Source organism: Diuraphis noxia, unplaced genomic scaffold (genome assembly GCF_037042655.1).
Source record: "Diuraphis noxia isolate RWA-SAM2 unplaced genomic scaffold, SU_Dnox_SAM2 contig0001, whole genome shotgun sequence".
NCBI lineage: Eukaryota > Metazoa > Arthropoda > Insecta > Hemiptera > Aphididae > Diuraphis > Diuraphis noxia.
The window spans coordinates 106,513,230-106,526,197 of record NW_028301711.1 but is presented as its reverse complement, the minus strand read 5'-3'; the positions used below and the strand labels follow the sequence as shown (position 1 = coordinate 106,526,197).

Sequence of the window (12,968 nt, the reverse complement as noted above, 5' to 3'; positions counted from 1 at the left end):
TTGCGTCAGGTGGAAATTCGTCGTCAGCCCGTGGCTCCTGGCGCACCAGGGACGGACGTCCGGGATCAGCCGCCTGGTCCAGCTTCCCGAATCCTCCGTCGACCATCTCTCCTGCCATGCATCTATAGTATTGGTTCTCGGGTCATTAGTCTCGGGTTCACCTGTCATGGCTGCCTCGGGGGACCGTCTCCGGTCGAACACCGCTTCTTCTCTCTCCTTCGCCAGGAGGTCTGCAGGCGGCGTTGATGCGATCACATTTGTGGGCGTCTGCGAGACAGTGCGGTACGCGCAGGAGCACCGGAGAAGAACTCTCCGTTGTCCTCTGTTCAGGGTCCGAACGTTCGCTGGCACGAACTCCAGCGTATGCGCCCAGCTAGGGGCACCGTACAGGAGAACGGAGTGCACCACCGACGACAGCAGCCGCCGTCGGTCCTCTCAGGGCCCGCCCACGTTCGGCATGATTCTAGCCAGCTGGTTGCCGATCTCCGCTGCTCTGGCTGCCGCTTTCTTCGTCTGGCACTTAAACAGCATCGACCTGTCCACCACCATTCCGAGATAGTTCATCTCGGTCGAGAGCTGAACGTCGCCACCGCACAGTTTGATCGCGGGTTGCGTGTATTTGTATCTATATGTGAAGAGGACGGCTTCCGTCTTCTCCACCGCAATCTGGAGGCCAAGGTTGGTGATCCGCTGCTCCACCAAGGACAATGCTTCGTTGGTCACGGCTTCCAACTCCTGAGTCGACTTGGCCTTGGTGACCAACATCGTGTCGTCTGCGAATCCCAGCAGCTTGGCTCCGCTGGGCAGCTCGGTTCTCAGGACGGCATCGAATGTAGCGTTACGCTACGTTAGCTCGAAGGGAGGTTTCTAACCTAAAAAAAAAAAAAAGGTTAGGTTAGGTTAGGTTAGGTTTCTAGGTTTCGCCCGTTTATGACGTCATCGCGCGAAGAAAAGAACTGGGTGCTTGCTCAAATTATTCTATAATTTCGACCACGACGACGACGACGACGACATACGCGGGTCCCCTCCTCTCTGTGCCATTACTTTTGCCGCGAATGTACAGCGGCCGCCCCTATGGGGCCATATGGCCGATGCTTAGTACGTTAATGCGGCAAAAGTAATGGCACAGAGAGGAGGGGACCCGCGTATGTCGTCGTCGTCGTCGTCGTGGTCGAAATTATAGAATAATTTGAGCAAGCACCCAGTTCTTTTCTTCGCGCGATGACGTCATAAACGGGCGGCCATGTAAAATGATTATAAATTAATGAACCGGTGATATAAACGATCAGTGTGTTGTCCGCAATGGCATCTGCCGGTTTAACTATGTGTACCGGTCTTTTGGGTCAGGCACCCGTGGTTGGAAGTAAAAATGCAGAAACCTATGAAAAAATTCGTAATCAAGAGACGGCGTGCGATAATGGTGGTATCACGTGGTTTGGCAGTTCGTACACAGGACCGGGTAATAAGTTATATGTCGCGAACAATAAATTTATCGGATGTTCGTTACCAAAAACTGAAATGGACAAGGTCACGTTCCAACACGATGTCGATTATAATAATATGACCAACCCGACAAAAGATCAAGTATGGGAGGCAGATAAAAAATCAATGTTGGCTGCAATGAATACTACAGATAAATACTATGGTAACGTTGCCACAATTGTCGGCCTTGGACTCAAAAACATAGCAGAACGTACACACGAAGCGATTACTGGCAGTAATAACGCAATATATCCACAGTGCGGTCGTGAACAACCAGGTAAGCATGCGTTATATTTCAGTAAACGTGTATAATATAATCTAACTCTGTGGCGTTTATTCGTAGAACAAAAGGACAACGACGCACAAGGAGCAGAGTCCAAGGGTAATGCAGAACCAGCTGATACAACAACAAAATCGACAAATAACATTGACTCGAGCCGACAACTGCGTACTGATCACCAGCACGTCGATAACTTCGATAATAATTTTTCAACTAGCGGTAATAATATGGAGACACCTACGTCGTCGTCCAAGAGGCCTGCTGATTCCCCAGCGGGGTTTTCATTTAGCAAGAAATCCAATATGGTTTTACCTGGTACTGCTAGCGCCACTGCTTCTGACAGTGATACGGGAAATCCCAGTCCTGAAAATGCTGTACTACCTAGACCCACACACATTACAACAGGCTATACTATGGTATTCAAAAAATGTCATTCATTTATATCATACGGATTGGCTTGGAAAATGTTGGACTTATCTTCTACGGTAAAAGTATTGCACGTAGTAACAACGTCGTTGAATCACATACCGGTTGAATATCCATTTTTGTATTTATCTCCCAGCGAATACAAGCTAGTGAGTAATACACCGGGTTCGTTGTGTAAACACGTAAAAGTAAATGTCGTAATGCGTAATCCGCGAACGGCATTCGAGACAAATGCAACAACGTCTAGTTTGGCAACGCTGAATCAAAATAAATTTGCCGTTGTCGCGCATAATTTAACTAACATTACTCGTGGTGTGAACTACAAATACGGTTTTGGAACTACAGATGCGATGAATCCGACATCGTGTACCGATGACAATGGTAAATATCAAGAAGAAACTATACAAGCGATGTACGGGTGTAAGTACGACGGAAAACCTATTTTTACCGGTGAATTTGACGGTATACCAAATTCTTTTTTTCACTTACCGTTTCACAACAATCATTATTACACGATGGTCGCGGACAAAGGACACAGCACAAAACTGGGTTGGCCGTTATTAAATGAACTCATCACGAAAATTGATGCTAGTTTCACAACCGGCAAAACTGTTGCCGAGTATTCTTACAGCCCTAAATTGGGATTGTTGGGAAAACCGATAGAAGGAGTTTTTAACGGGATTTCCGGAAAATCGATTACAGGGAATGACACCGTTATTATGGTGAACAAAAAAAATCGAAGAGCTGGATTCACACAAATCAAAATTGGTAAAAATACGGAAAAAGTAAACGATACGGAGACCAAAGAACTACGCGATGATACTTACACGAAATTGTTCGATAGCAAACGTTATTTTAGACCATTGGAATGCGGTCAATACATATGGCGTCACGGTGATGACAGCGCAGTCGAAAAACAACCGTCACTGCACGTGGGCATCTATCCGGTACACAGATTGACTACTACTAGTCAAGCAATAAAACCTAGCAGTTTCACTGACATTGAAGTCGTGTTTGAGGTCAACACTGAAATGGTTGTTGAATTCGGAGCACCGTTCCAATTCACGCACTTTGAGAAAATTCATATTCCATTCGAAGACGGTGTGATGCACCATAATTTATCTACTACACAGGGGCAATACTTTTTCCGTGACGATTTGTCGTCGATGTACAATCAATTTGTAACAATAGAATAATTAGTAAATAATAAAACACGATTCAATAATATGTAATATTGTATTTATTTAATAAATGATAAAAAAATAACGGAGATAGTTTTTTATTATACATTTTTAGGAATGGTGCGCTAATCCACGTGTACACTGATAAACGGTCCTTGAACGACGGGTCATTGATTATCGACAAATAGTGATTGGTCAATAATATTATGGGAGGCCCTTGTAGTGGAACATCGTTTTTGTATTTAACATGCACTCTAGTGGTATCCCCTCCTAATAATTCCTTCATTTTTTCCAAATGGTACACCTCGTAATTAGGTTCGTTCCAAATTACGAGACGTTTGCCGGCACCATCAGAAAAACTGAAATTATTCGTTTTGTTGGCAGTTCCGAACATACCGTAATTCAAAAAAAAGGCGGCTACGGCATCGAAAAAATAATTTTTGCCCGCGCTGGGAGGAGAATGTATTAGCATGCTATTTCTTTTCGGAATTTTTTTATCCAATATGTTGACTAGAGTTTGCAAAAATCGACAAATAAGACCCTCGTTGTTTTCAAATTGATACATCAATAACTCGGAAGCTATTGAAACGGATTTATCGATATCGTAATAAACAGTTCCAGGCCCTCTAGCGTACGCGTTAAAATACGGTTGTACGTTAGGTTTGTTATAATAATCAACGAATTCATTAATACTCCAGTCCCGTATAATAGCGCACCAATTCCTAAGAGCTACTTTACATTTTTTGTCTTCTTCTAATATAGTATTTAATCGACTATTCAAATAAAATTCTTTGATGTTCGCGAAAGCGTCGGGCGGACAACAAGGATACTGGTACAGCAAATTTTTTAACGACGTTGGGTACACGCATACTGATTTGATATTGGAACTTCCCTCATCGTATCCGAGTTCTTCATCAACGGGAGAGTGGTTCGCATTGCCGTCTTGATGTTCTGCAAATGCACTGAGTTCTCTGGGAACGTCGTTCGGCATTTCATTGACGCATATTTCCACATTTCCTTCATGTCCCTGAGTCCTTCGAGATCCGACTTCCTAAATTTACGAAAAGTCAATATTATCCATATAATTAGGATCGTACATGTGGTCGAATATGTGGTCATAAGTAGCTTGGTTTAATAACGGATAGCATAATTTCACCAATTTTCTATTATGACGTGTATTTTCCCTATAGTGTTGGTATAAACAAAATTGACATTTTTTCGGCGCAGGTATTTTTCTAGTACCTTCGTAAATTTTTAGTTTATCTGACATGCTATAAACAAGGTCATTGAAATGAATATAAAAAGGAGTTGCTTCAAACAGTTCGTAATAGTTTTTATTATTTTGAAAAATTTGAAATTTATTTTCGTAATTTCGTACACTGGGCAAATGTCTGTTATACAAAATGTCAATTTCTGTGGTCCTAAATGTATATTCTTTTAAATGATTGGCATTAAAGCAATACGATGACCCATATTTTTTAACCATAGTCGACATGAACACTTCTTTTAGATACGAATGACGAACATATTGCAAATAACTTTTTACCACATACTTGTATAAAATTGCGTCCATCACGTAATCCTCCATAGGAACCGACGCCGTCAATTTGTTTGGGTTCCCGGCCGTCTGTAGAAAAATATCGCAGGATGCTTTCCCAGTCCGACGACGTGAGGCGTATCGCCCAAACGCGTCTTCGAAGGCGTCGTCGTCCATGTTGGCGATAGAGGACGGATCGTTGCAACCATATACACCGACAAGCCGAGTTTGACTGTCGGCAGACGTGGACGCAATGGACATGGTCGCCATGGGCTGTGACGATGACTGGGTGCTTTGGAGGGAACTGTCGCAACATAGTTTGTAGCTCTTTAGCAACTTCATCAACTCTGTCAGGTCCACGGGGGACAATAACGTCGCTGATGTATCGATCATTGCTTTATGGGCTACAGCAACTATAGCCACATCGTCGGCGAAAGCTATAATTTTTGCATCTCTGTGCACCGGTAGGCGTAGGATTCCGTCGTAAAATAGGTTTCACAATGTCGGCCCAAGGACCGACCCTTGTGGAACACCGCATGTCACTTCAAGATTTGACGCGTTCGAACTGCTGTCCAAACCTATCAGTAGTTTGCGCTCGGACATGTAGGACCTTAGAATCCGAATGATGTATTCTGGAAAAGACGATCTCTGTAGGGCCTCACCGATCCGCCTCCAAGGTGCCGTGTTAAAGGCGTTTTTAACATCAAGTGTCACTACCACGCAGAGGTGTCTGTTCTGGACCGCCTCTCTTCCAGCTTCGCGCGCAACGTTCATTACTTCATCAATTGCATCAGTGGTGGACCTGAAGCGCCTAAAGCCAAATTGGAGGTTGCTGAGTGCTCCTACTCTTACGATGTGTTGTTCAATGCGGTTCAGAAGAAGCCGCTCCAGTAGCTTGCCATTGCCATCCAGTAGACTGATGGGTCTATAGCTCGACGGCTGATCTGGTGGCTTGTCCATGCCCTTGCGCAGCAAGACCAACTTAGCGCGCTTCCATCTGCGCGGGAAGTGACCATTGATGAGGCAGGCGTTGAACGTCTCCATGAACGTCTCGGGACTTCTCTTCGGGGCTAACTTGATAACTTCGTTGGGAATGTAATCAGGACCCGGTGCCTTCCCCAGAGGCAGCTTCCTCACTGCCTGCCACAGTTCGTCTGGGGTAAAGGGAGGTATCGGAACTCCTGGTTGTTCGATGATTACTGTGGGAGCGCTTGGCTCCAGTGGGACTAAATCCCAATCGACATTTATTATTGCGGGGAAGAGTCCTCTCGCAATGCTCGATAGCATAGGTTCCTCGATGTTGGGGAGCCGACGACCCAACCGCTTGGTGACGAGCTTGTATGGTACTCCCCAGGGGTCACTGTCCACTGACTCGCACAATTCTCTCCACGATGCCTCCTGTGCCTTCCTGATAGCTAGCCTCAGTTGCTTCCTTGCCTGATTGTACACGTGGAAAGCCTCTTCGCGGCCACCAGCGCTGGCTCTGCGACCCACGCGCTGATAACTCCTGCGAGCAGCGATGGCCGCCCTGCGTAGGTCGGCAATTTCTTCACTCCACCAGTGGACTGCCCTCTTGCCTCTTACGGCTGATCTGGTCGGCATTGCAGCGTCACAAGCCTGAGTCAGATATTTCTGGAGGCGCTCTACGTGTTCCTCCGTAGTAGCGTCCCGCGGTATGATGGGGGGGTGCTCCTGTTCGATTCCAATGCTCCATGATGGCTACCGGAGACAGTTTTTTCACCGACCATCCGCCTGGCCGAGCTACTTCCCCTGTTGGGCTGCGTGACTCAGATTTTAAAACGGAGTATGTGATATACTCGTGGTCGCTGCCGGAGTACCTCTGGTCTAATACAGACCAGTCATGCACCAATGGTCTGTTATCCGTGGATCGCGCAAAGGTGACATCAATTACGGACGTGGCGTTGACCCGCCTGAATGTGGGGACGGAGCCCACGTTACAAACTGTGAGATCCAGTGCCGAGATGAAGCCAGACAGTAGTGATCCTCTTGCGTCCTCCGTTGAGGAGCCCCATTCTGCAGAGTGAGAGTTGAAATCCCCGTCAACAATGACGTCACTCCCCACACCTGTGTTGTGCTGGATCGACGCCTCGAGTTTGCTGAGGAATCGATCGAACTCCTGGATCGTACAGTTGGGCGTGTAGTAGCAGCTAAAGAATAGCTTGCCCCTCACCTTAGCCCATGCGAAGCCGCCACCAGCGCCATGATCCGAGCTGGCAACCCATCGCGGCGTCTGACCTAACGGGCGGTTGTAGTCGCTGACTATGACTACGTCAATGTTGAGTTCCGCTATTGTTTGCAGGAGTTGTTGCGCCGCCCAACAGTGGTTAAGGTTTACCTGCAAGACCTTAATCACTGGGCCCGAGTTTGCTGTTACCGGCATAACTGGGACTTTAATGGCTTAGCCGGCGCCTCCGTGCGCTGGTCTTGGTCCGAATCTCCGAACTTCTCGCTCCGGCGGAGGAGTGTGCATGTAGCAATAAGATGGCCCACCGCCTTGCATCCGAAGCATTTTCTTGTCTCTTCACCCTTGCACTCGCTGGTTGCGTGGCCAGCGGCAGAGCACTTTGCACAGTCTCGCTTAGATGCCAGCTCCTTGATGCGGCACGTGGCCCAGCCCACCCTCAACTTTTTCAGTCGAGCTAGCTTGAGCCCTGGGCTCAGTGGGACTCTAGCTATCGCCGTTTGGACTCCGTTCTTACCCTCTCGGATCTTGAGGTCGTTGGATACTTTCAGCTCAGAATCGTGTTCCGTCAGGGTTTTAATCAACTCCTTTTCATCGACCGAGTCCTCTATGTTGATGAGCAGCAGTGCGACACTCGGAGAAGGACGTCTAATGCTCCTCGTTTCGCCAAGCTGGCGCTTGAGCGCCCTAGCAAGATCATATCGGCATGCTCCTTTGTGCTCGTTTCCAGTACTAGATTACCAGACTTGGCTCTCCTAGTGGAGATCATGGACTGGAAAGGCTCCTTGAGAACAGCATCTTTGACTTCCTTCACTGCATCGGCGTAAGAGAGATTCACCGGCTTATCCAAGACTACCGCCTGCGTTCTGGGAGGGTGCCTCCGCTTGCCACTGCCTGCCTTGATTGGTGGTACCTTGAGTTCCTCCTTGATCGCCACGGCGTCCGGCTTAGCCCTTCTCGCAGTACTCCTGCTCTGTACCACTGTGAAGTCGGCCTCTTGTTCTGTGGATGTAGTTGCCCTATCCTCCGCATCAGTGCTAGGCCTTTGTTGTTTGCCTTTCATAGGTGGCTTGGCCTTCACTAACGGTTCCTGTGTAGTCGTGGAGTGAACTGTCCCATGGCCGCACACAGACGCGTTCACCCACCAGCATGGCGTGTCTGTACCGGTTTCAACAGTTGAGTTCTTAGCCTCCGACTACTCCTCTTTTGGTTGCCTTTGGCTTACAAAGAAAACAGTTTACTTAACTAGGTTAATTTATGTCTTTTTTCTTCGCCTCTTTGAATTTTCTGCACACTTGGCTGCCTGGGTAGTGGTTTGTCTCGTACCCGGATTCCTCGCAGAGTACGCATCTTGGTGGAGTTTTGCAATCCTTCGCCTTGTGATTTTCTTGGCCACATGTCATGCACTGGGCCGTTCGGTCGGTTCCTCTACATGTAGCTCTGTAGTGACCGAAGTTGTGGCATCTGTAGCATCTTGCAATCTGGGTTTTCAGCTTCACTCGGCATCGCACAAGTCCTACAATTAGGCGGCCTAAGTTTTGTAGTGTATATGCGTCTTTGCACTTCATTTTGATCACCGCCATCTTGTTGCTTCCGTATGAGGGAAGCATTCTGATTACCTTCACCGAATCTGGTGTGGTACTCGTGGTGTTAACGACCGCCTGTGTAACCTCTTCTATCGTTGTTTCTGATTCCAGGTCTCGTACTTCTATTATTTCGGTCTTGGGTGAGTGCTTCACCACTGCGTCAGCTCCTAACGTATGAATGACCGCCTCCTTTAGCCTAGCTGCTGCTTCTTCTTGTTTGGGGCCCTTGTCTATCTGGATGATGAGGTCTCCTGACTTCGCTTTCTTTATATCTTTAATGTTAACGTTTAGCGTGTTTACGTTTATGGTTGTCTTCAGCTTCTTTGCAATTTCGGCGTAGGTTGTTGCCCCGGAAGGGCAAACGACTACAGCTTCGTTGTTGGTCTTCTTTTAGGGATTTTGAGTCCGGTATCTTCTTTCGTTATGTCCTGTGTCCTCTGTCGTGACTTGTCTGTGGCGGATGCCTTCACCCTTCATCTTCGCTTTCTTCTTTTTCCCCTCCCGAAGTGGTTCTCGCACTGCTTGCTGGTTGCTCGGGTGCGCCTTCTTTTGTTCATTGGTATAACGTCTAGCCGTGGAGCTGTCGCTCCTCGACACCAGTACTGAAGTCTCTGGCTTGGTGTTGGTCGCCTTATTCATTTTTTCAACGATTGGTGGGATTGGCTGTATGCTCGCTTCCAGCAGAGAGGAAGAGAGGTCCATTATCCTGTCGCCAGCTTTGTCCACGTAAGGCTTGAGAACTTTGCTTTTATCAAGCGCTTGCATCAACTTCCCTTTCAGCTCGGTGCACCATGTTTTCATCTCTTTGTGGAGATTTTTGGTGGTGGTGGAGAACGAATGCATTTTGTCTAACTCAAACAACTAAAACAAATTAATTTAAAGACTTGGTAATTAGAAATATTTATAGAAAAATTAACATAGTCATAGTAAATCATAAACTCAAACAACTAAAACAAATTAATTTAAAGACTAGGTAATTAGAAATATTTATAGAAAAATTAACATAGTCATAGTAAATCATAAATTCAAACAACTAAAACAAATTAATTTAAAGACTAGGTAATTAGAAATATTTATAGAAAAATAAACATCAGTAAGTACATGAGATCTATGAATACAAATTGGTATGATTATGTAATGATATATGGTCTGACGCGGTCCCGCGTAATAGCCGTTTGAATTCAAACGGCCTGTGCTCGGAAATCCGCGCCGTCTATTCTCTCTGTCAATCGCCAATCGACGGCGGTCGACACCGACACGCGATAAGCGCGCCTGGAGATGTCGACCGCCGGTACCGCGAACCGGCTTGTAGCAAGTTTAGTTCCACGGCCACGTTTTGAGTGACAACTACCAACCGCACCATCACCGTCCTCGCGCGTACCGTCTCTCATATTATTATATCTGTGATTTGTTTTTTTTTTCTACCGACAATATCAAAATAAAATATACACCACCGCACTTCTGCGACTTAAACAAAAAGTGTTTTTTTTTCCTTTGGTGTAAAACCGATCCACCGCATACATATTTGTGGTATCCGTCCAGGACCGCCACAAAATTGGCTCCCCGTACAGGAATCACCGGTAAGTAAACACTGTTTATCTTAACTTACCCCATACTACCCCCATTACATTTCCCTGTTGTGCAACTCGCGGAAAAATCCCCGATCCCATACGACGCAAACGTGGTTTGCAGGCGGTAACGGAAAAACCCGGCGTTACGTAACATAACCACAAAGCACGTAACGACCGACCGACCACGCCGCCCGACTTACGGACGCACCGATCTCAGCGCGCGCGACACCGCAAACACACGGAGTAGGATAGGTAGGAACGCTAGAGCGCGACAAAGTCACACAACCACCGCCAAGCACCACCACCCGCAACGTCATCCACGATCACCCGGGACGGAGATACAAATAACTGCCGCCGCATTCGTAGTCGCGATAGTCGACCGGACAGCGCACACACGCGCAACCGCGACATACGCTGCGAAAACCGGTTAGTGTAATCACCCCGGCGCGCACAACGACAACAGACCCACTGACCTACATTCGGACGGAAATAGCACCGATAAACGGTCAACAGCACAACAACAACAACAATCGCTGTATAGTGTGTTTACTATTTTCCCCATCAACAACACCGGAAACACAGCCGGACGAGATGTCGGGAAAATACATAAACGAATTGACCGTTGCGGAGCTCCGCTACGAATGTAAACAGCGCGGGCTACCGGAAGGGGGCGCGAAAGACGCCCTCGAAATCCGGCTGACCCAGCATTTCGCGGACATGGATCTGCAGGCCAACTCCATCCGGTTTCAGCCGATGGAGACCATGAGGGCGGCCGCAAGTGACTCGGACACGAGTCAGACGCACCACGCCGGACAAACCGAGAACACAGCGGACGACCACACGGACAACCACCAGCCGCAGAACATCACCAACCCGCTGCCCACACAAAACAATCATCAAGCCACGGACCTGATAAGGCGGGCCCGCGGCATACTGCAGGAGGCGCAGCAACCGACAACGACACCGACGCGTGCAGACAGTTTGGAGTCGCGACTGGCCATGCTCGAGAGCTGCATGATGCGTTTTGGTGACGACCAGCGTCGCATAGCAGAGACGATGCGACGCCTGGAGATGGGCATGTCTCAACAAACACCGGAACGACAACCGGAGGTATCATCACCGTCCCGCCTCCACAGCACGATGTTATCTGGACAACACCGGAGCACGCCGGAAACATCGGCGACCGATAACACTCGCGCGGGCACACACACACACACAAACACGTCGACCACCACGGACCACGGATCAAGTTACACCGCGACACGCGAATCACGTGCCACGGATTATCAACGACCCGAACACGCACACGACCGGTCAGTGCATTTTGAAAACACGGCGTGTCATCACAATGCTCCAACACCAACCCACACATATGAACCGCAGCAGTCTATACTGATACCGTACGACGACGTACGTACAGCGAGATTTTCACTGCCAGAGTTCCACGGGACCACACCCGAGGACCCGGTGCGGTTCATACATAAGGCGGAATCGATACTATACCAGTCACGTATAGATAGGTCGGGCTGGACAAACATTATTGAACCGCAGTTAAAGGGCGCAGCCAGTACATGGTGGGACACCATCAGGTTACTGGACCTCACCTGGGATGAGTTCCGCGCCGAATTTTTAGAAAAGTTCGACAACGCGGACATACAATCTCGACTGCGGGCCGAGATAGTATCGGTTAGACAAACGTCGACGCAGTCACTGACGGAATTCGTGATTAAAAAAAATCAAATCGCGCGCCGCATCAACACCGGGCTACCTGAACCACAGCTAGTCAGTACGATAACTGGATTAACGTGAGACGAATACCGCACGCACATACGGCTGCAAAGACCAGCGACATTCGCCGACCTCCGCCGGATCGCTGGCATCCTGGATTACACACCGGAACAAACACCACCACCACCGCTATCTCGACCGCAACCGAAACCGGAATATAAAAAAATCGGACAAGCCCGTGCAACACGGCCGACAAACCAGCAGCGAGCACGGGACGGTACAGCTGGAAAGCCACTACCGCCCAACCCGTGCAAATACTGCGGAGGGCCTCACTGGAACAGTGACTGCCCCGGGTACACACCGGCGTCGGGAAACGGCAACTGAGTCGGCGGACATTTGTCCGCGCCGCCGTCTCACACACACACACACACACAACAACGCCACCACCAGCAACACTCGGAATTACGGACGGGGATATAACTGTCAAACGCGCATCAACAAGCTCGGCATCATCAGATATATCACCCGCCCACACACACAAAATTTCATTAAGTAGTAGGTCGTCATCACCACACACAAACACACAGACCACTACTATGAAATTCACGCGTGCACCGTTGGAACATACAAGTAGCACAGAGGCAACCGAAACGGACGCTCTGATAATGGCGGTACAAACCGCTCACCAGAGCACCGGAAACGCGGTTCAGAACCAGTTGCCCCGCTACAGAAAACAACCAACGACGAGTAACGAAAAACGAACATGCCCCGACAAAATTCCGACCCCCGCGGTCGAGCTCGAATTTAGGTCAGGCTTCGTAACAGCGCTACTCGACTCACAAGCACAAAAGTCATATGTAAGCCCGAACATTGCACACACATTTGGCACACCACACCACGGACAATCCACACACGTACGAATGGCGGACTGACACACCACAATGACAAGTGGTACCGCCACATTCGTAGCCAGG

General features: G+C 48.3%; 3 protein-coding genes across 3 annotated transcripts; 1 reads left to right on the top strand and 2 right to left on the bottom strand.

The window, feature by feature from the left end:
* Positions 1-435: 435 nt before the first annotated feature.
* LOC149063195 (uncharacterized) lies at positions 436-765 on the bottom strand. The gene has a single exon (XM_089215566.1). It carries the CDS (start codon positions 763-765, stop codon positions 436-438), a length of 330 nt encoding a protein of 109 aa, XP_089071692.1.
* A 516-nt stretch (positions 766-1,281) lies between these two features.
* On the top strand, positions 1,282-3,384 carry LOC149063194 (uncharacterized; the record flags this gene model as incomplete). Its single annotated transcript, XM_089215565.1, has 2 exons — positions 1,282-1,759; positions 1,826-3,384. Coding segments are annotated over 2 exons (2,037 nt in total), but the record flags the coding sequence as incomplete, so codon positions are not given.
* A 3,131-nt stretch (positions 3,385-6,515) lies between these two features.
* LOC149063193 (uncharacterized) lies at positions 6,516-7,307 on the bottom strand. The gene has a single exon (XM_089215564.1). The coding sequence runs from the start codon at positions 7,305-7,307 to the stop codon at positions 6,516-6,518; it is 792 nt and encodes a 263-aa protein (XP_089071690.1).
* Positions 7,308-12,968: the final 5,661 nt, after the last annotated feature.